Source organism: Lissotriton helveticus, chromosome 10, assembly GCF_964261635.1.
Source record: "Lissotriton helveticus chromosome 10, aLisHel1.1, whole genome shotgun sequence".
In the NCBI taxonomy this organism is placed as follows: Eukaryota; Metazoa; Chordata; class Amphibia; order Caudata; family Salamandridae; genus Lissotriton; species Lissotriton helveticus.
Genome location: NC_136071.1, coordinates 936,133,177 through 936,154,761, shown reverse-complemented (window position 1 = coordinate 936,154,761; position 21,585 = coordinate 936,133,177). Strand labels below are relative to the sequence as shown.

Genomic DNA, 21,585 nt, shown 5'->3' with positions numbered 1-21,585 from the left:
CCCGCCTTTGTTTCCTCGTTTCCTATGCTCTTCTACCACAAGCACTTGGAATGAATTGTCACCCCTATATGCACACAATAATGTATTAACAGTAAAATTCTTAATGTGTGTATATTGTATGATATTACAGCCCTGAAGAAGCCCATGTTTGGGCGAAACGCGTTGGCTGTGCATTTATGAAAACCCAGCATTTCTGCAATAAAGACCCACCAAGGCTACAAACAGCAACGTGGAGTTATTTTTTCAAAACAGAGACCTTGTAATTTACTGTCTATACATGTTGCCTCTCACACCCCATGTATGAATGTTTAACTTTATGGTCAAGTGGCAGCTAGCCATTTGCAGTGGGCAATATTCCGGAAGGGTAGTGACTTGACTGGGCAGTGCAATCATCTTGAAAACACGGCTGCCTCTTTCATTAGTAAAGTAACTGTGTAGAACTTGTGGGTGGAGTTCCCACTGATGGAATTGATGTGTTCTGCTGAGAAGGTCCACAAAGTCGTTGTTTGACCCCGGAAGATGTTCTGCCATGAGGTGTATGTTGTGGTGTAATGCCAAATGCAAGACCGTTTGCGATAACTGAAACAAGTTTGGAGAGTGTGTGCCACACTGTTTCTCTAAGTAGTACATAGGGGTCATGTTGTCTGTCTTGAGGAGGACTACTTTGTTCCCAATTACTTGAAGAAACACTTTGAGAGAGAGGTGAATGGTTAGCACCTCTAGGTAGTTGATGTGATAAACCAATTTTTAAGGGGGGCATATTCCCTTCACAGTGATGTCATTGAGATGCACACCCCACCCTGTGTTTAAGGCATCTATGGTAATGGTCACCTGTTGTATGGGATCTGAAAAGGCCTGCCTTTCAAAAAGTTAATTCTGTTCTACCACTGCAGAAAGTGACAAGACCTGGCCTGTAATAACACTAGATCGTCCCACTGACCATCTGCCTGGGACTACTGAATAAGAAGAAACACTTATAGGGGGAGCATATGAATCTGCGTGGGCTACAATGGTGATACAAAAAGCCAACACCCCGTGAGGGCACATCACAATTCTAACCATGAGTTGATGATTGGGCTGAAAAAGAGGTAGCAAGTGCTAAAAGGTAGCCACTCTCTACCCGTTGTATGTTAAGTTTCCCCTAACTGCCACAGATACAGAGCCCAAGAACAGTTGGATCTTCTTAAGATTTAGATGGAACTTGGTGGCATTTACGGTAAATCCCAGGCTGCGAAACAGGGAAACTTCAATTTATGTGTGTGGTCTAGATACTCCAGTCTGCTGGCGCTCTTGATCAGCTAATCGTCAAGGTAGGGGAAGATGGGAACGCCCCCTTGACAGATGCACAGCTACCACTACCAGACACTTAATGAACACTCTTGAGGCATGGTTGCCTCGAAAGGAAGCACTTTGAATTGATATTGTTGACCACTTACCACAAAACGAAGGTACCCGTGGTGTACAGGATGGATGGATATATGGATGTAGGCATCCTTGAGATCGAGCACTGCCACTCTCTTTATCATGCCATTCTGCAGGAGGGCCTGCATCTCTTACTGAAGGAGGAAAAGGTGTTATTTACTGAGAGAATGTGTACAAGGTGGGATGTTGGGAGAGTATGTGTGTAGTTCAAGGCAACAGCCGTGTTGGACCACAAGAGAAGAAATCTTGTATCCTTCCCCCATGATAGGTGGTGTGTGATTGTGGGAGAAGCAGAGCAAGTCACTGTCTGGAGGAGGCAGCTTCCTTACTGGAACCACCTATGCCCTCTGATAGGAGTGTGGCTGTTTAGGTGAGGCTGTTTTGCTCTGCCCTGTGCTGTTGTTTATCAAAATGAACCCTGCATGGTATAGTTTGCATTGCATCCATAAATTCCATTGCCTTCATATCTTTCTCAAACTTCTCCAGCATTCCATCAACCTGTGGCCTGAAGAGGTGTTCCTAATCAAACAGGAGGTTGAGGAGATGCTGCTGGACGTCGGGATTAAACCTGGAAATGCAGAGCCAAGCACAATGCCTGAGGATGGAGGTGGAGTTTATGTCTATGGCATCTAATGCGCAATGAATACTAGTGAGATATAATTTTGCCCTCAAATATCTTGCATTTCCTCCAACTAAGCCCTATCAGATCTGGAAAGAAGTGTCATGGGCCAGTGGGTTGCTGCCACAACTGCTACCCTCTTGCCCACCACATTGATCTTTTTACTCTACTTGTTGTGTGGAGGAGCATCACTCGTGATCTGGGTAGTGGCACGCTTGCCAGCAGTTTTGATCACTAAAGATTTGAGAGGACAAGCCGTAAATGTATGGAGTCACAAGGGAAGGTTTGAAAAAATTTTCACCCTTTGGTGTCACTACTCTCTGTTTAAAAGGTTTGTTAAAATAATGGAGAGCAGATTTCAGCATTACATTCAACAACTTTAAAAACTACTTGGTGAGATCTAATTCGGAGAGCTTCTCCACAAGGAAGTTGTGTTTCTACTCTGTGACGTGCATACCCACCTTGCGGAAGGCTCGTATGACCTCATGATAGGCGTGGTGTCATCAGGTGGTGTGCCTTTATAGGGTAGTAGTCTAAGTCAGGATCACCTGGGGTTCTACATTATAATCATCCCAGGGATCACCAGTGGGCCCTACTCCTGAAAGTTGGTGAAAGGGGATTTTGAAATTGCACCAAGAACAATTTACAAAGGGTGTCCCTTTCATCACACGCCTGCAATCAGTGTTATCTCATGATGGAGGGCTGGAGGCAGCACATGGCTCCCAAGGGACATGAGACACCCAACAATTGACATGTCAAACAATGGTTTCTGTTGCTGACAAAAATATTCACAGTGGAAAGACGAAAGAACTGGAGACTGGGCCTATCCTACGTGATTGAAAAGGAACTGATCAAGTTCAAAGACATTTATGCAGCACCCAGCAAACTAGGAGCCAAACGATCAGACCCCACGGCAGAATAAAAACAATCTAACATGGAGTTGTTGTCAGTGCACAATGTACAATAAGAGAAATCAAACCGTATTTTGCGATTTAAAAGACTTCTTCAAAGAAAACCAACTTGCAAATGTCTAAGCCCAAAACTAAAAGGCAGAAGTGTGGTAACTAAGCATGGGTATTAAAAAACACACATGAAACACACGCATGTCATTTATGTGTATAAACCCACAAATACCTACACACATACGTATATATATCTGTAAAATCTACATATACCGACCTGCGTTGCAATGTCCATATGTGTGATAGTGACTCCTGTTGTACCATAACTGTTTTAAATATGTACCTGCATGGTAATGGATCTCACTGTACAGCCAGAGTTGTAATGGCATGCGTGGCATGGCCCTCATTGTAATGGAATGGGTTTCTACAAGCTACAAACAATACTGAGAAGGCAATACAGGAGCATGCTACTTATGGTATTGAAGTCTTAATCTGTGTCTAAATTTAAACTGCTGAAGCTTCAGTGAATTCTGTTTCTTCATTTTCTTACCTGACTTTTTGTACCTACACTTTTGGGGGCAATTAGTTAAATTCCTCTGAACTTGTTCACTTTCAGGGTGTATTGTTTTAGTTTGTATTGTTGACTTAGGGGCTTTTAATAGTTGGGACTATTTTTTCACAATTTTCCAGGGCGTTTAAAAATGTAAGTGTTGTTTTTGTTTAATGACTTATGGGATTTTGTTCTTGCCTTAGTCACCTTTCTCTTTTGCGCTTTTGAGTGCGAGTTCCTTCTGCTGGCATTGTTGTCCTGCTTTCTGCCATCATTTTAGCAGTTAGCGGTCTCGTCATATGGCAACAGAGGGGACTTTAACTGAGCTAATGCTCATAACGAAAAGTAAGCTTGTCCGCGTGTGTTCGTTCCGCACCCAGCGCCATCCATCCTGCAAGTTTTACCACAGGACAGTGTGGCCCCATTGTTTCCTCAGCGGACGAAATGAAGGATTTAGGTAAGAAACCATGTTGCAATATAATTTTGAAACCTAGCAAATTGTTGGGAGTCACCATCCTGTGCCATCTGTCGACAGGGTATCTCTGTTACCCAGGATGATGAATGTATCATGATAAATTTATCATAAGAAAGAAGAGCCCAGGTTTTAATATGGGCACTACGAAATTCTAGCAATAATATCAAATTGCAGGGGGGACTGATAAAAGTTAGATCTCTCCCTAAACATGCTCTAGATATTTACAGTTTGCAGATCAAAAGCTAGCCTTTATTTTCCGCACGAAAATTAGGTTAAATGAGTGTTCCAACCAAGGCATATCAATGACGAATCTAACGGGCTATACCATACACCAGATGGACAGGAAGGGAAGTCAAGAGGAAGGGGTGCCGACTAGCTTTGGTTTTTCGCAATACCTCTTAGTGCTCTGTGTTTTATATTGATAAGTTAGAAGGGGCAGAAAGTCTGGGTTTCTATTTGTAGATTTTGCAGCAAGAATACTTCTGCAGCATCTTAATCTATCTTCCCCTGGGATCTAGATCTCAATTTCTGGACTCAGTAGAGGCTGTAATTCCTTATTGGCTTCCGTATTCCAACTTCGCCATTCTGGGTGACCTCAACTGTAATACTGATGATGCTAAGAACAGTGCTTCTAGGACACTTGTCAACCACTTAGCAGCTCTTAATCTTACTCAATTGGTTACTAGCGCTACGGATCAGGCTGGCCATATTCTGGGCCTAGTCTTTAGAAAACAACACTCTGTACAGCTGCCCCCTCCAGAAACAGTCAAATCGTAAGTTTATACCTTCAGCACTTATATGAGAAACACTTAGAACCAGCAGGTCTTTGAGTAGGACTTGTAGTATGTATCAGTGATGGGGCAAATCCAGGACTCTGAGTTTGCTCTAGTTCTCTCCCTTTGATATTAAGGAAAAGTAAACAGTGCCTTACACAGGTTTAATCATTCACTCATTGAGGTCATCAATAAGCTATTACCTCCCATTATTGATATTCAGAAGAACCGAGCACGATCAGCCTTTTGGTTTTCTCCCTCATTGGCAGAGAACGGCTTAACTGTAGGAAACTAGAATAGGCCTGGAGGGCCAGGTACGTCAAGCAGATAGAGCCCTCTAAAAATGTGCTTATCATAGAAGCAAAGAGGCTGTTTTTTGTTGCAAAGACTGAAGCGGGAAGAATGATTCCTGTGTAATCTTTCAAATCTCTAAAGATTTTTTTCAGCCTAAAGGCTGTTCTCCTGATCCTTATTCATCACAAGAACTCTGTGTTAGGATGGTTGAACTTTTTGAGGATAAGATCACAACCATCTATTCTAGTAGGATTCTTTTGAACTGCCCTTTAGCAGCATCTATCACAGAGTTTAGTACAATCACCTTGTAGCAGTCTAAACAGGCTAGTATGCAATGTAAATCTGGATCTAAAACCCGACAGGAGCTAAAGAAGGGTACTGAGCTTAGGAATCCAATTCTGAATGCCTTACTTAATCAATCACTCCTTTTGGCTCTTGTGCTGGATAATTGGAAGTTACCTTGATTAAGCCTTTGCTTAAGAAACCCAATGCTTACCCAAAGGTCCTGTCTAACTACTGGCCCATTTCTTTACTTTGAGCGGCTGTAAAAATATTGGAAAAACTGGATAATGCCCAACTGGACAATTTCTTAGAATCACATAACCTTTTACACTGTTTTCAAGTTGGTTTCAGACATAGACTCTCTACTTAAGGTGCATTCCTCGAAGTAACCGATTCCCTTAAGCTGATGTTCAATAATGGAGAACATGCTGTGCCATTCTTTTAGATTAGATATGTATGTGGCCTTTTGACACGATTCATCATGATATTCTCCTTCAAAGTCTGGCAGAGACAGGGATTCGTGGTCATGCATGGGAAAGCAAGGTATCACATTGGGGCTTTTTGGACCAAACAGAAATTGCTAATATATGGTGTCCCCAGGGCTCAATACTTAGCCCAACTTTATTCAATGTGTATTTGTCCCCCCTTATTACTCTTGCCAAAATCCTTTGGTATCTCCACCATGTGTTACGTGGATGATATGAAACTGATTCTCAACTGTGACAAGAATCCCACTAGCTCTGAACAAAATTTTAGAAACTGTCTTTCGAAAGCTATTATTACGTGGATGAATGAAAATTTCCTAAAGTCCAGCGCCGATACAATTCCTTTTACCTTGTGGGAAGAACAACCAGGTCTCTCTGGAGTGGTGTGGCTCACTAGTTAGAGGCGGCAGACCCGGAAGCAGAGAACGGCCCGGGACCAGGGTTCAATTCCTGACACGGCAGGGTCGTGGACCAGGGTCAGCGGACTCGACAATTCTCGCCTCGGTGCCTACTCTAACCAGGGATCACACTCGGCAACTCTGGGCATTAAGCTTGCCTCATCTCTACAACGGCCCCCCACAGACGCCGGGGATGCCTGGTTTCACCTTGGAGATACCCAGAATGGACCATCTCACAGGGAAAGCCAGGACGGGTTCCCCAGCGGTCTCCAGTGCCGGGACGCTTACGGGCAGCCGTGCGCTTTACAAGTCCAACACATCTCTAGCTCAGATAAATGGGCAGACAATCATGATAGCTTCCCCTGCCTACTAAGGTGATGAAGAACTTGGGAGTCAAATTCGATAATGATTTATCTTTTACCCCCATGTAAATACCATGTCAGTATACGTATTTCTGCAAATAAGTCTCTAAAAAGGTTTGTTGACTTTTTACCCTTTTCAGCAAGGAAGTCGGTTGTTCATGACCTGATCGCCTGGAGGCTTGACTATTACAATAGTCTCCTCTTGGGTCTGCTTAATTATCTGATCCAGAAGCTACAGGTGGTACAAAATACAGCTGCTACTTCAACTCCCCCATCAAAGCTTTTTCACAGAGGGTTTGTGGGAGCTCCATTAGTTACCAGTTGGTAAAGAGATTCTTTTAAAAGTTTTAACTATTGTGTACGGGGCTTATTATTAAACTGGCCCCAAATTCCTCTCTGATCGTTTTGTTCCCTACCAGACACCAAGAACATTAATGATCTTCTGGCTATTCCAAAGTTCAGGTTACGAACTGGGGGGTGGCAGTGGGGAGGTTCTTGGTGTATAGACATGGAACAAGCTTTTGCTCGCTCAAAAGCAAGCTACCACCATTGCTACTTCCAGAAAGCTCCTGAAAATATGGCTGTTCAATCTATCTTAAGCATTTATTTTCCAGAGGGACAGGTTAAATTTTTTTCTTTTAGTGTTGCTAGTACTGAGATGCCTCTCGAGGTGGTGGTTGCGCTTTACAAATGCTACGTTTATTGATTCATTTATTCAATATAAACAGATGTATAGAAGAAGCCAGAGCGAGATATTCAAACAGAATTTAGTTGTGCAAGGCTGTAGAAGCAGGTGACTTGGTTTGTCAGGAATTGCTTGAATCTTTCTAACATCAGGGACTTCATATACCTGATAAGAGCTTGAAACAAGCTTCTAGTGATTTCCATAATCACACTGTCAGTCGGAGTTGCCCTTGAATCCAAGGCTAAAACAGCTCATCCTAAACATTTGGTAAAATTCTTTGAGAGTGAAGGATTCTGTATTATTTTAGTATATTTATTTATTTTGAGGTTTTATACAGTGCTAGCTAGACCTGAAGTTATCAGAGTGCTTTACATATAATGTGAGTTAATTTGTTTGAAGTACGTACGTATAAACAAAGAAATGCATTAGGCATTCAAAGTAGTTACAATATCAGTGCATCACAACACCATAAGGTAAAGGAGTAAGAGACAGAGTAAAAGCTGAAACAGTCAATTGCCTGCCGCAACAGGTCTAGCCAGCATGGGTGTGCGCTTTGGGAACATAGCTCACTTTGTGTACGTGTTGAAGTAGTTGTTGAACAGTAGGTATTGGTCCCGTTTGAAGCATTAAAGGAGTAGTTTCAGTGGAGGTTTAGGGACTGAGTTCCTGATCCTAGGTGCATTTTCTGAGAATGAGCATGCCTGGGTGGATTTCTTTTTCAGTTCAGGGGGGTATGAGAAAAAGTGAGTTGGAGCTTCTCATATCCTTGCTCTTCCTGCTTTCAAAAGTTTGGTTTCTGGATAGTTGATGTTATGTGTATGAAGGGCTTTGTGGGTGATGCAAGCAGTCTTGTAGATGCATCTTCTTGCATTGGGAAGCCAATTGAGGCCCTTGAGGGTCAGAGAGATGTGCTGAAATCATTTAATACCTGTTAGGAGTCGGGCAGCCGTGTTGAGAACTACTCTTAGGGCAGCAAGGTGATCTTTTGGAGTTCCTATAAGATGGTGTTGCCATAGTAAAGTTTCAAGAGTACTATAGATTGCACAACCAGCTTTAAATCATCAGGGGGAATGAACTGTTTGATGTTCTTGAGACGTTTTAGTGTGCAGAGTGATTCTTTGGCTGAGTTGTTGATATGCTCCTTCATTGACATGTTTTTGTCCAAGGAGATGCCCAATGACTTTACAGACTAGACAGTGAGAGAGAGCAAGTTAGAGTGTCCAAATACTTGAGCCATTCTTTAATTGGGTAGAAGAGTAGTAGTTCAGTTCTGCTGAAGTTAGACTTTAAGTGATTGGTGTTAAGCCAAGTTTGTATCTTGATTAGGGTGCCATTCAGATGTAGGATTTCAATGGGTGATTTGATTTTGTAGTAGAGTTGGGTGTCATCGACATATAGGTGATATCTGCCCTCTGCTTGTTTCAGAATAACTGTGAGGGGTTCCATGAAGAGATTGATAAAGGATAGTGAGAGAATTGAGCCTTGAGGTACACCATGTAGAACTGGTGTAGGTTTCGAGAGACAGTTGTTGATTTTTATTTGTTGCGAGTGATGTTGTAGGTAGGATGTGATCCATCTCAGGACTTTGCCGGTGATACCAGTGCGCTTCTTGAGTGTCTCGAGTAATGCTCAGTGATTTACTATATATAAAGCATGACTGGCATGAAAATAAAACAACCTGAATAACCTTCCTTCATTTAAATATCAACAACTATGTCACTAATTATCTCATGATATAAACATAAAGGCAACAGATAATTCTAAAAGAAGAACTGAAGAGTTGATTTATTAATGAATCAACAATTACATAATTTTTGTGTTGAATGCTGTACTAAAACTCACCCCAATAATTTTTGAAAATATTATAGCAAACGCGGGTTGCGTGGCTCCATTGATAATTGCACAGATGGTACCAACGACAAAGTATGGCCACTCAGACTTGTTCAACCTCATAACTTTGGCAAAGGAAACAGGAGGTACGTTTTCATTCTGAAAAACAGAATTAGTACTTTTTAATATTCATATATTTGAATAGGTATTTTTTCATTATGTATTATGGGATTGCAGTGATATAAATTCCTTTAAACTAAAAAATTTCTCACTGAAGTAAATTCAAATAGTTCTCATAATGTTGTTTTTATTTTTGAAAGCACTGAGAGCATAAATAGCACTAAACTAAAATATTTTAATTTTGGAAAAGAAGCTATACCAGAAGTCTTTTCTTTTCTATCATTAAAAGTTTCAACTTTGTTTGGAAAAAGATACAACTGTTAACAGATGTCAAGTAGGAGAAGTGTGTAGTTGATTGAAGATTGGAAGTTGTGTACAGAAGGGGAGAGAATGAGGAAACGGTGCCAGTGGGACAAGAATGTACCTGCAGCAAGGTGATCAAGGTCCAAGAGCAAATAGAAAAGAAAATGGCAGAAAATTAGAGGCTCGAGATACAGAACTGGTGGGAAGAGGGATTAATGGAACCAAAGAAGAAGTAAGAGACCTTCCTTGTTGAAGACAACCAGGCAATAGAAGAGTGGACATGTTGAACAAAAACACAAAATGTCAATATCAATATGATCAGACATTTTTTTAAAAGAAGAAAAACAAAATAACAGTTAATGAAGAAAATGATTCTATATAACAAAAAGAAAAGTAAAATTCATACATAGCGTTTATTAATTTGACTTCAGATGCTAAGAGCTTAGACCCAAGAAGCAAACTATGTTTTAAAGGCATCGAGAGAATCCTCTTTCCCAGTCTCTCATGTACTGCAAATCTACTAAACACAAGTTCACAGTCAAACACTTTTAAAGAAAAAACAATGAAGGGCCAGATTATAGTTTTGTCAGAGTGGAATTTACTGCAGTATTACAGCTCAGCCGAATGTTTCCTCACCTCGGAAGCAGAAAAAATAGCCCCGATTTTATTTGCTGGAAAATTAACCTGGTTAAATGACATGTGGCTCGGGGCTGTACATATAACCTAGCCTCTGTTCTCACTTGACTCACTCCCACGACATGGGGGAGCAAGGAATTCTTCCCCAACAGCCCCCAGCCGTGGCTGGCCCCTGGTGTTCTCCCTAATCCCTCCTTCCACCCTACACCTCCCTTTAATTGCATTTAAGACTTTCTTAGGAAACTGAAGTAGATTTGTCCTTGGAATGGGGACAACCCATGCAGATTTGGACCAGTACCCCTGCATCCACATGTTATTGCTCGTTCTGGTGACATACTCATAACAGCCAGATTTATATGCAGGAGCACCAGCCAAAAATGTTATTTCTGGCTTCTTGATATCTAAGCACAAGAATCTTGCTACCTCGTAACTGAAGCCTAAGTGGCATGACACAGAATCGTCTTGGCTTTTATGTACCCGGAGAAGCTCATAAATCAGAGAAGCTCATCTGCTGGGGAAATACTATAGTACTGGCAACTCAGTATGAGAATAAAGAACATCTAAATAAAGCCTAGGCATTGGCAACTCTTGGTCCTTAATTGATAGACTGAAGTTATCAATACTAGGCCTTATGCTTAAATCAGCATTGTAACAACATGCGATAAAATAATCTGGAGTAACAACAAATGTTTCTAACAAATGCCATATCAAAAAGTCAAAATGTAAATACTCACAGGCTGAACAACTTCTACATCGATTTCTGCATCTTTCCCTTTTTTAAGGCTTCTTATGGAGGACTTCTTTCTCAGTAGCATTAACTCTGATGCTTTTGGTCCCATTCCTGTGGGACTGTTTTCGATATCCAAATCCATTTCTGCTATATCTTCATATTCATTATTTACTACTGATGTCTGCAAAACGATGCAACACTATGTTAGCAATTGATTATATTACAAAAGGGAACATTTTTACAATCAATAAGTGGGTCATTTAAAGGTTAGCAGGGTGGATGAACTACCATAATATAGTTAGCTCCCCCACCCAACAACAGCAAATTTTGCAACAATGATGCCCCTGCTGGCTCCACAAGAAGAAACCTGGATCATATATAATAACAAAAGTATGAATAATACATGAAACTCATCAATAGTTCTTTTTAGGTTACACTGAAATAAACATAATTACTGGATCTACAGAAATCATGCTGGAATTGAAGACATTGTAATGTCTGGTCATCTATCAAATATGTATTGTATTACTACATTCAGGAAGTAGCATCAATGTGCTTTTAAACTTGAAAGACACCATGCAGACTCATGCCCAATAGTTCAAATTGTAATTCACATTGGATACGCCTAAGTGTTGAACTTAGAAAAAATATATAACAATTGCTGTATGCATCAGGATAATATTAAGATACTAATTCAAGTTTCTGAACTCTCTGTGCTTTTTAGTATTCCCAAACAGTCAGGAAAGGTCAATGAAGCTGATGCTTCTTAAACCAAATCCAATTTATGCTCCACACAATTGACTTGCTACCTTAAAACATATTTTTCTGAACAAAGGCATTTTGGATATAAAAATATATTATACGTTGAAATGTATCTCACGAACCCACACCATTTAAAGATAAAACAGCAGCTTTCTCCTGGGGTACTTTCCTAAGTTGGGAAAGTACCCATATGTAAGAGTAAAACGGAGATATGTGTGTTTAGGTGGTAAGTCCCAATCGTGTTTGAAACAGCTATCATATTTCATTCAGGTCTTGTGAGACAATGAAGATTCCAATGGTGAAAGAATGTCCTTCTACATGTAAAACTGAGTAAGATAAGTGACTGTTCTACCACACAAATACTTCTCTCAAACATGATTAAGAACCAGATTTAGAAGTCGGCAGAAGGAATACTCCAACACAAATGTGACGAATATCCCAACAACCGTATTACCATCACCATAGGATAGAATGTGATTGTACTACGGGATGTCCTTTCAGCTTGCAATGCAGAAATACATGATAAAACAATTTCACCTAAAGCACATTTGCAAGGTAAACTCTAAAATCAAACACTAAAACATTTCTCATAAAAAGTATGATTATATACTTATTAGGTCAATATATGGTCTTTTATGTGTTTGTGTGGGCTGTGAACATAGAACTTTTCTAACTAAAGTAGTTCAAAAATATTGAAGGGTGTTGTTTCTCTGAATTAACATATCCTATTTGAAATCGAAAATCTAATAAACATTACAAATTTCTTCGACCACAAGATGAAAAGGCAACTATAATGAGAGCAAAGCTGAAAAGGAAACCATGAGTTGTCCTACCACTTATAGTCATGCAATGCACAAATTCTGTAAATGAAAAAGAATTTACAGCATTACCTGCATTGTAACAAGTTTGAAGTAAACCCCCTGCTTAGCCATCAGTTCATCATGTGTTCCCTGCTCCGTGATGACTCCGTCCTCAAAGGCAGCTATGACATTGGCATTTCGAATAGTAGATAAACGGTGTGCCACCACAATGGTAGTCCGACCTTCTCTAGCCTGAAAATAACAAAAAATATATATCTGAGTTCAAGCCCAATAACTATGTTGCAACAAAAATAATAACAAAATGTTTCCTTTACTTGCGAGTAATATAACAAAGGAGTGGCAGTGGACCAGAAAGATTCTACACCTAACCTGTTATCTCCATTGACATCTATTTATGATTCAATTATATATTCAACTATGTGCACTCCCTGCAGACACCCACTACCAAAGTGCCACACTAATCTAAAGTGAATGAGTAAAAATAAGTTCCAGAGGTGCACCCCATTTACAACAATTTACAAAGATTGCAAAATATTATCACACAATTCCAGTCAGTGTAAATATTCTCTTTATTTTCTTTTTCTTTTAAATTGCTTAATATATTTAAATAGAGAAAACATTCAGCGGGTTTTGTCCATAAACAAATGGACTTCTTCAGGACACAACATTAGTGAGAAATTCTATTGAATAATCCGTTCTCACAACAACGACCTGTTATTTCCATATGATTCAACCATCATTCCAGTTGTAAGTCTTCCTGGAATATTCCATCAAAATATTAAAAGCATTAGATCCTTCATTGCATTCCTTAGTCCAATGTCCATGTGCATATTTTATTTCGTTTTCAAGAAATGGAAGAAAGAGGGCTAATATGCCCATTGTCAAGCACTGCAATTGGTGCCAAATGGGAAACTGAACCACCCCAGGACTGCTTTTTAGGTCTCGCCTGTCAATGCGCTTGCGCATTGAGCTTGCGAGAATATGGGGGCTTATCCAGAGCTTAACCATCGGGCGATTCCATGCAGTGCCCGTGAAAAGCAAGCTCAATGCGCAAGTGCATTGACATAAAAAGCGCGTGCACATGAAAGCCAGGCTTCGGACTGCAAACTTTACTGTAAATCTGCTTCAAAGGTAAATCTGCTTCAAAGGCACAGATGGCACTTCACACGGCTGTGTGCGTCTCAGGACAAACATCGGAAGTTTCACACCTCCGTGTTTGTTTCCTCACATCATGTGTTCCTCGCCTGTCTTTCTTTCGGATGAGAAAGAAAATCTCATGTTTAACCGAACACCTCTGGCCAGGCTCCTTCACGCGCGGAACCCTCCTCCCCTGCCCCCTGCTTGTTTTCCTGGAAGAGTTCACCCCATTTCCTGCGGCGACCCTCAGGCTTTAATCTAACCTGCTGCATGCCAGTACAAAGTTCACGCTGGATAAACACTTCTCCCTGCAGTGGCCCCCCTCGAATGCTGACAGCTTAAGAGCTTTGCTGTCACGCCGCCTGCCCCCAGCACGCCCCCTGCCCCTCCAAGCCTTCTGGTCCTCCTCACTAACAAGTAGAGCATTACCACAGCCCGACCACGAAAATCAAAATGTTTAATGTGTTGTTACTGTTGCTGTTATACACGTGCTTTCCTTTAACTATTTTCGAACAGACATTGGTCAATGTGCCAGGTTCCTTTAGGATTTAGTGTTCGCAGCACGCGCCTTCCCTCAGTATTGCATTCCTCTCACCTCACCTTTGTAGCACGAGTCGAGGACTCATTCCGTAGCACACCCTCCCCCGCCCCCTCCCGCCGCACCTAACGTCGTCCCAGCGGTCTCATTGGATCATTCCCTTGTTCTCATTTTTGCGGTCTTTTGAAACTTTACTTGTGTTATTTTAAATCCTTTTTTTCGTGCTTCGTGACTACTTTAGTTGGCCATTATTTACTTGTAATTCCTGCTTGGTTGCTGACTCTGTGAATAACAAGTCGCCGACTATGATTCCCCTAACAATTTTTTTGCTGGCAGCTCCCCTAGTCTTTTACTATGTGTGTCTAGTGACCTGCTTTATTTTATCTGTGGCTTAATATGCTTGTATCCCTTTAAGCCATCATCGTCCCTATTTTTAACATTTAAAATGTCCATAGGCATGCGTTAAAATTGTTTAGTTATTGGGGGCTGTGTGGGCTCCTAAACTGTAATTCGTAAAGACTACATTTGCGAGCTGACCCTTGGAAAACAGCTCAAATAGGACAGCCATTTGAGTAAATATATGCGCAATTACAGTGGCGATCTGCAGGGAGCGTCTGAATCGGAGACAGCAGCATTTCCAGCCCCAGAGATGCATGTTTGAGGGCGGACATCTGCTCTGATCTCCGGTCAAATGCTTGGCCTCCTTCTCTCCCATTAAGAGGTCTGCTACAAATCCTTCTCTGCCCTGCAAACATGTCTTTCTCCTCCTCACCCTCACCCTCTCACCCCCCTCACCCTCACACCCCCTCTCCTCCTCACTCACCCTCACACGCTCACACCCTCACATGCCCACACCCTCACACGCCCTCACCCTCACACACCCTCACCCTCACACCCTCTCACCCTCACACACCCTCACCCTCACACACCCACACACACCCTCACTCACCCTCACAACCCTCTCACCCTCACACACCCTCACACACCCTAATTCTCACTCACTCTCACTCTCACTCGCCCTCACTCTCACTCACCCTCACACACCCTCACCAGCATAGCATAACAAAACAAAGCATAGATTAACAATACACAGCATAGTATAACAACAAAAAAGCTTAGGATAGCAAAACATAGCATAACAAAACAAAACAAAATAAAACATAGCATAGCAAAACACAACAAAGCATAACAAAACACAACAAAACATAGCAGAACAAAACATAGCATAACATAACAAAACATAGCATAACATAATAAAACATAGCATAACATAACAAAACATAGCATAAGAAAACACAACAAAACATAGCATAGCATAACAAAACACAACAAAACATAACATAGCATAACAAATCAAAGCATAGGATAGCAAAACTTAACATAGCATATCATAATAAAACAAAGCATAGGATAGCAAAACTTAACATAGCATAACAAAACATAGCATAACAAAACATAGCATAGCATACTAAAACACAGCATAGCATAGCATAACAAATCAAAAGCATAGGATAGCAAAACATAGCATAGCATAACAAAACAAAACATAGGAAAGCAAAACAAAACATAGCATAGCATACAGCATCACTCAGCACCACCACAGCATGACTCAGGGGCACCACAACATCACTATGCGCTACCACAGCATCACTGAACGCCACAGCATCACTCGTTCGCCATCACAACATCACTCAGCGCCACCACAGCATCAATCTGTGCAACCATTCAACAACAACTGGTTCAAATATGTTCTCCCAATATTTCAAGCTTTATTACAAATGTAACAAAAAAAATTTAATATTTCACTTCTGTTATTGGATTTTCGTCACAATAAAATACACTGAACATAATCTTCACAAAAGTTATTTACAAAAGTTTAAGCTATTGCCATTAGAAATTACAATAACTTTTATTTAAGTATTAATTAATTAGAAAAATTAAAAGCCATTGTTATTTGTAATATCAATACATGTAAGTCACGTAAATACAACACATATTGCATTACAAATGCTATCGGTGTCACATTTGCGAAAGTTATAACTATTGGCATTGTAAATGACAAAGCTATTAATTTCGCTATTTTCAAAAACAAAACATAAATAAAAAATGTGTCATTTAAAATACCAATAGCTCAAACTTTCCTAATGTGAGACCTATTGCATTGCAAATGCTTGTTTCTTTTAGCACTCCATTGAAGAGCATGAGTTAGCTTTCTTGCTCCCTCCATTTTATTACTTTTTCCCACCTCAAATATCCCCCATTCCCCCTGTTGCTCCCACTCTTCCCCCACAGCTATTCCACTGCTTTCTTCGCCGACCTTTTTTGAGAAAAAAAAACAACCCCTGCTCCTCTGTTGGCCATCTACCCCTCGCTTCTCTTGCCGTTTTGGTGGTGCTGACTTTCTCGGCCCTACTCCCACCCGCTCCTCCATCGTCCATCACCTTAGTATTATTTTTTAATATATTTTATTTATTTATTTGTTGGGGCCTGGCAGCTGCAATTTGCTTATGTGCCACTCCTTTCTTAACTAGGGCTTTCACACACATTTTATAATTTTTTTTATTTGCTGCTCAAAGGGAGGTGTCTGCCATATTGAAATGATAAGAAACAACAAAAAAACTAAATAGCGGTCTCATCATTCTGTATGTAAATGAATGCATGTATATACCATTATGCTGGGACTCTGTAGTACCATGACGAATATGCGCTCAAGCCTTTTGATGCATACATGCACACTTTATTCCGCTTAGCTCTGGATTTTTAGACAGGTTTGGCAGTCTCACCAGACCATTGTTTTCCTTAAAATGCATATCTCATACAAATACACAGAGCAGCTATTGGTTAGTTGGCTTGATCTACTGGTCTGTTATATTGTCAATCACATTGTATTTTAGCCCACCACAGCAATCAGCATTGGGCAAATAGTCAGCCTATTTTACCCACTGACCACCTTCACTTTGAATGACTGTACAAAGTCTCTGCACATATTCACATTCGTCTAAAAATAGCCCCTTTCTCTTCCGACAAAGCTGGTTCAATTGTGCTTTTTAATTTATCTATCTTTTATCTTAACTTTAAATATCCTCTATTTTGCCCAGACTTCAGGTGCCCAGTTCAATGGTGATGTATTTACCACCTCCTTTTTAGGTCGAGCCTAGGAAGCGCGCATGCACTGTCTTCGAGACATGCTGTATTCATTGTATGGGCTTTGGGCACACCCCTCGCTTTCATTGGTTCCTTGTAGTGCCTCTCCTAAAATCTTGCATTTCTATGGTCCCTTTGTAGTCTTTGTCCCGCCTTTTAGCTCTTGTTTCCGCCCTGGAGACTGACCCGGTTACATGAATCAGGTCACTGTTTTACCATAAAGGTAGAATTGGACACTACTTTTTCTGTTTTGACTCAGCTCGCAGTGCCATCCCCCACCACCTCCCTCCTATCACTGCCTTCCTGCACGTTGCTGTTTGTATACGACAACCGTAGACTAATACTCACAAGGGAAGGCACAGCCATATTAATGTGTAACTGCAAGTCAAGTCTTAGTTGTACGAGAAAGGGCAGAACTATGAAAGCCTGAGTGAATACGATGCAGGCTTGAGCTTATATAAAAAAACGTTATCTTAAAAGTGAGAGTCTTCATATTTCTTAATGTATATATTTGTTTTCTATTTCATATATTTGATTCCATTGCTTTTTTTTTAACTGTATCAGTGTTTTTAATATTTGCAAACAAAATTATGTTGGTTGTTACTACTTATCAGTAGGCTATACTTTACTCTTTAAAGATTGCTACTTCGCTGATGCCTGAGTTTACTTTCTGCTTGCAGCAAACGTGCGGGACATTCTGCATTTGGAATTTATGCGTTGGGATTGTGCAAGCGCAAATAAATGTGGACACAATTGATTTTTTTTCTTTTTAGATTGCGCCTAGGCAGCATACTGATAAAGCGCTTTATGCCCTTGACTAATACCCTCGGTAAGTTTGCCCCAAATGTCAGTTTAGCAGTGATTGCCTGTGTAATTTTATTTCCATCACGGGAACCAGATACATAAATACTTCTCATCCAATTTGCCACTGTTGCTGCATTTCTTGGCACTCCGGTCTCACATGTGCATGCTTCCGCCGCGCTTCGTGTGTGTCTTATACTTATAAAGAAGATGCTTCCAGTATGTGCTGAGCTCAAAACCTCGGTAGGGAGTTGCCAGATGATTAAGCGAAAATGACATGTTTCATGTTAGTCGTTCCATAATAGGAAATGCTATCCTTAATTGTAATTGTAAAGCACTTGTAAAGTGCATGGCTACCAAAGGCATCCCAGCGCTAGAGGTCAAAGTTCATGAACTACATATCAGATTATGGAAACAGAAAGGTTTTTATGCGTTTCCGGAAGACCAGGTGGTTGGTTTCCCACCGAATGGCAAGGGGAAGCAAGTTCCATAGTCTTGCTGCATTATATTAGAAAAGACGACCCCTGTACGTGCTTTCCTAAGTCTAGTTACAACTGCCAACTGTTTATTGCCTGATCACAAAGTTCTCTCAGGATGGTAAGAGGAGATGAGGAAACAAATGATAAGTGGACCAAAACCTATCAATACCTTATGTGAAATGCAGAGAGCCTTAAACTGCACTCTCTGCTGAATGGGTAGTCAATGAAGTGGAGCCAGAGCAGCCCTGCTGACTGACAGCTGGGAATATTCAAGAGTCTTACAGAGGCTCTCGAATGAATCTATCACACATTCACTATATAAACATGTCAGGGTTGGGACATGAAACAGCCGGTGCTGGCATTCTCATTCTGTGCATAAACCAGATCTCATTCCGGTGCTGCCTCTGCTTTAGTCACACGTACATAAGATGTGACACTTTATACAGTTCTTTGAAGGCAAGGGCTCAGTAGTGCCGAAACCCCGAAAACAAAATGTGCAGTCATTCTTCTACTTCCATGCTGCAAGCCTTACCTCTTCTTTATCAGTATTGTTTGTGACAAGTAGGTCTCTCTTTTATGACAGCTTTTTTTTGGCCCTCCTGCCTTCCCATCTTTAATCTGCCTGTTCTCCTGCCAGACTGGTTTACAAGTTACCTTTCATTGGAGTGCTTCTAAGAGTTAACATTAATTTTATGTCTTCTCCACTAACCTCAAGCACATCATTTTTTACTATTTGTCTCACGTCGCCTCTTTCTGCATAATGACCCACACCTCTTATCTGCTTCGACGTGCAGTTAATGCTTTTTATGGGTTGCACTGAACATGTCTGTACATTATGGAGTGCTGGTGGCCCTTTGTTGAAGGCAGGACAAATATTGCAAGATGTTGCAAGTGCAGGGCTTCAACCTCTTGGCATTGTATAACCCATCTAAGAGATCGGTATTATGTTTCTTAGTGCGCGCGCAGGCCGGAATGAATGGGAAGTAAATGACACTTGTGCGCTATATACTCACTTTATTCACTTACACTGCGCCGTCACTAATAGGAGCACCTATTATATCAATTTAATTTAAAAAGTTTTTTAATCCTTGTTACTTTTGTACAGGATTTTTGTCTAAGTCTTAATAAAATAAACAAAACACATAGCAAACCTTACTTGTAAGAAGTGTTCTTCATAACTATTGCTGTGGAAGTCAAGGGCTACACTTCTCCCATAGGGACTACTTGTACTGCTTCTTATGTTCATAAGATTAGGTATATAGTGGAACTGAACTGAAGAAGCATGTATAACACACAGATGGCTAGTTCTCAGCAGTTCCAAGTGGGAACCTAGTCAAATCTAATTTCACTCTATCATCTATCAATATCTATCATCTATCACTCTATCAAACTTCAACCTATCATCACCCTATCCCATCTAGACTCACTCTTACTCAGCCTCAGGCTAGCCCTCGGCTCTAAAACAATCCTGACGGACTGGAAATCAACTACGGAAACTTCCTACGAGGGATAGTGGAACATCTTATGTGCCACTAGAGGTGCTAAAATATCATGTACAAAAAAGCACATACTACCACCACTGGCTCACAAGGCTTATGGGACTCATTTGACCATTATCTTCAGAAGATCAACCCTCCGTAAGGGCAAATACCACAAGCACACACCCTAGGCCTTGCAAACCTGCTGTCACTAAAACCCTTATAGTTTTGATGACAAATCAGGGGATCAAACTCTCCCTACTCTTCTCTTGACACCTTTTTTTTCTCTCTCTCTCTCTCTCCTCTAGCTCTGCTTCTCTTGCAAACTCTGACAATTCACTCTACAACCAACTAGTGTATACCAATATCTTACATGTGGGGGAAACAACCTTTACAACGCAACTTTTACAACGAACTACCATTACAACGAAATTTTTACAACGCAAAAACCATTACAACGCATGTATTTACAACGCATTTTTTTACAACGCAGGTACCTTTACAACGCATACCATTACAACGTAAGTATTGGTAAGTATATAATTATATTTTAAATTTTATATGTTTGGTTTTTTTTAAGGGGTATTTTTAGGGTTCAGGGTCAGTTTTCAGTTTTGGGGTAAAAAGGTATTTTTAGGGTTCAGGGTCAGTTTTCAGTTTTTGGGTAAAGGGGTATTTTTAGGGTTCAGGGTCAGTTTTTAGTTTTTGGGTAAAGGGGTATTTTTAGGGTTCAGGGTCAGTTTTCAGTTTTTGGGTAAAAGGGTATTTTTAGGGTTCAGGGTCAGTTTTCAGTTTTTGGGTAAAGGGGTATTTTTAGGGTTCAGGGTCAGTTTTTAGTTTTTGGGTAAGGGGTATTTTTAGGGTTCAGGGTCAGTTTTAAGTTTTTGGGTAAAGGGGTATTTTTAGGGTTCAGGGTCAGTTTTCAGTTTTTGGGTAAAAGGGTATTTTTAGGGTTCAAGGTCACTTTTCAGTTTTAGGGTAAAGGGGTATTTTTAGGGTTCAGGGTCAGTTTTGGGTTTTTGGTATTTTTACGGTTAAGGGTCAGTTTTCAGTTGATGGGAAAAGGGGTATTTTTAGGGTTCAGGGTCAGTTTTCAGTTTTTGAGTAAAAGGGTATTTTTAGGGTTCAGGGTCAGTTTTCAGTTTTTGGGTAAAGGGGTATTTTTAGGGTTCAGGGTAAGTTTTGGGTTTTTGGGTTAAGGGGTATTTTTAGGGTTCAGGGTCAGTTTTGGGTTTTTGGGTAAAGGGGTATTTTTAGGGTTCAGGGTAAGTTTTGGGTTTTTGGGTAAAGGGGTATTTTTAGGGTCAAGGGTCAGTTTTTAGTTTTTGGGGTACAGGGGTACAGGGTAAAAATAAAATAAAATTAAATTTAAATTAAATCAATTAAATGAAATTAAATTAAATTAAATAACATTACATGAAATTAAAAAAAAATAGATTATTTTTAATTATTTTAAATTAAAAAAATTAATATATACTTACCAATACTTACGTTGCAATGGTATGCGTTGTAAAGGTACCTGCGTTGTAAATACATGCGTTGTAAATACATGCGTTGTA

The 21,585-nt window shown here is 40.4% G+C and overlaps 1 protein-coding gene across 1 annotated transcript in view; it reads right to left on the bottom strand.

The window, feature by feature from the left end:
* The window catches only part of ABCB1 (ATP binding cassette subfamily B member 1), a 562,371-nt gene that overhangs the window by 138,657 nt on the left and 402,129 nt on the right, over nucleotides 1-21,585 (bottom strand). The window contains exons 15-17 of the mRNA XM_078663595.1: nucleotides 12,519-12,680; nucleotides 10,871-11,047; nucleotides 9,090-9,236 (exon numbers count right to left, since the gene is read on the bottom strand). Of these exons, the coding sequence (XP_078519721.1) occupies nucleotides 9,090-9,236; nucleotides 10,871-11,047; nucleotides 12,519-12,680 (486 nt within the window). The remainder of the gene's footprint in view (nucleotides 1-9,089; nucleotides 9,237-10,870; nucleotides 11,048-12,518; nucleotides 12,681-21,585) is intronic.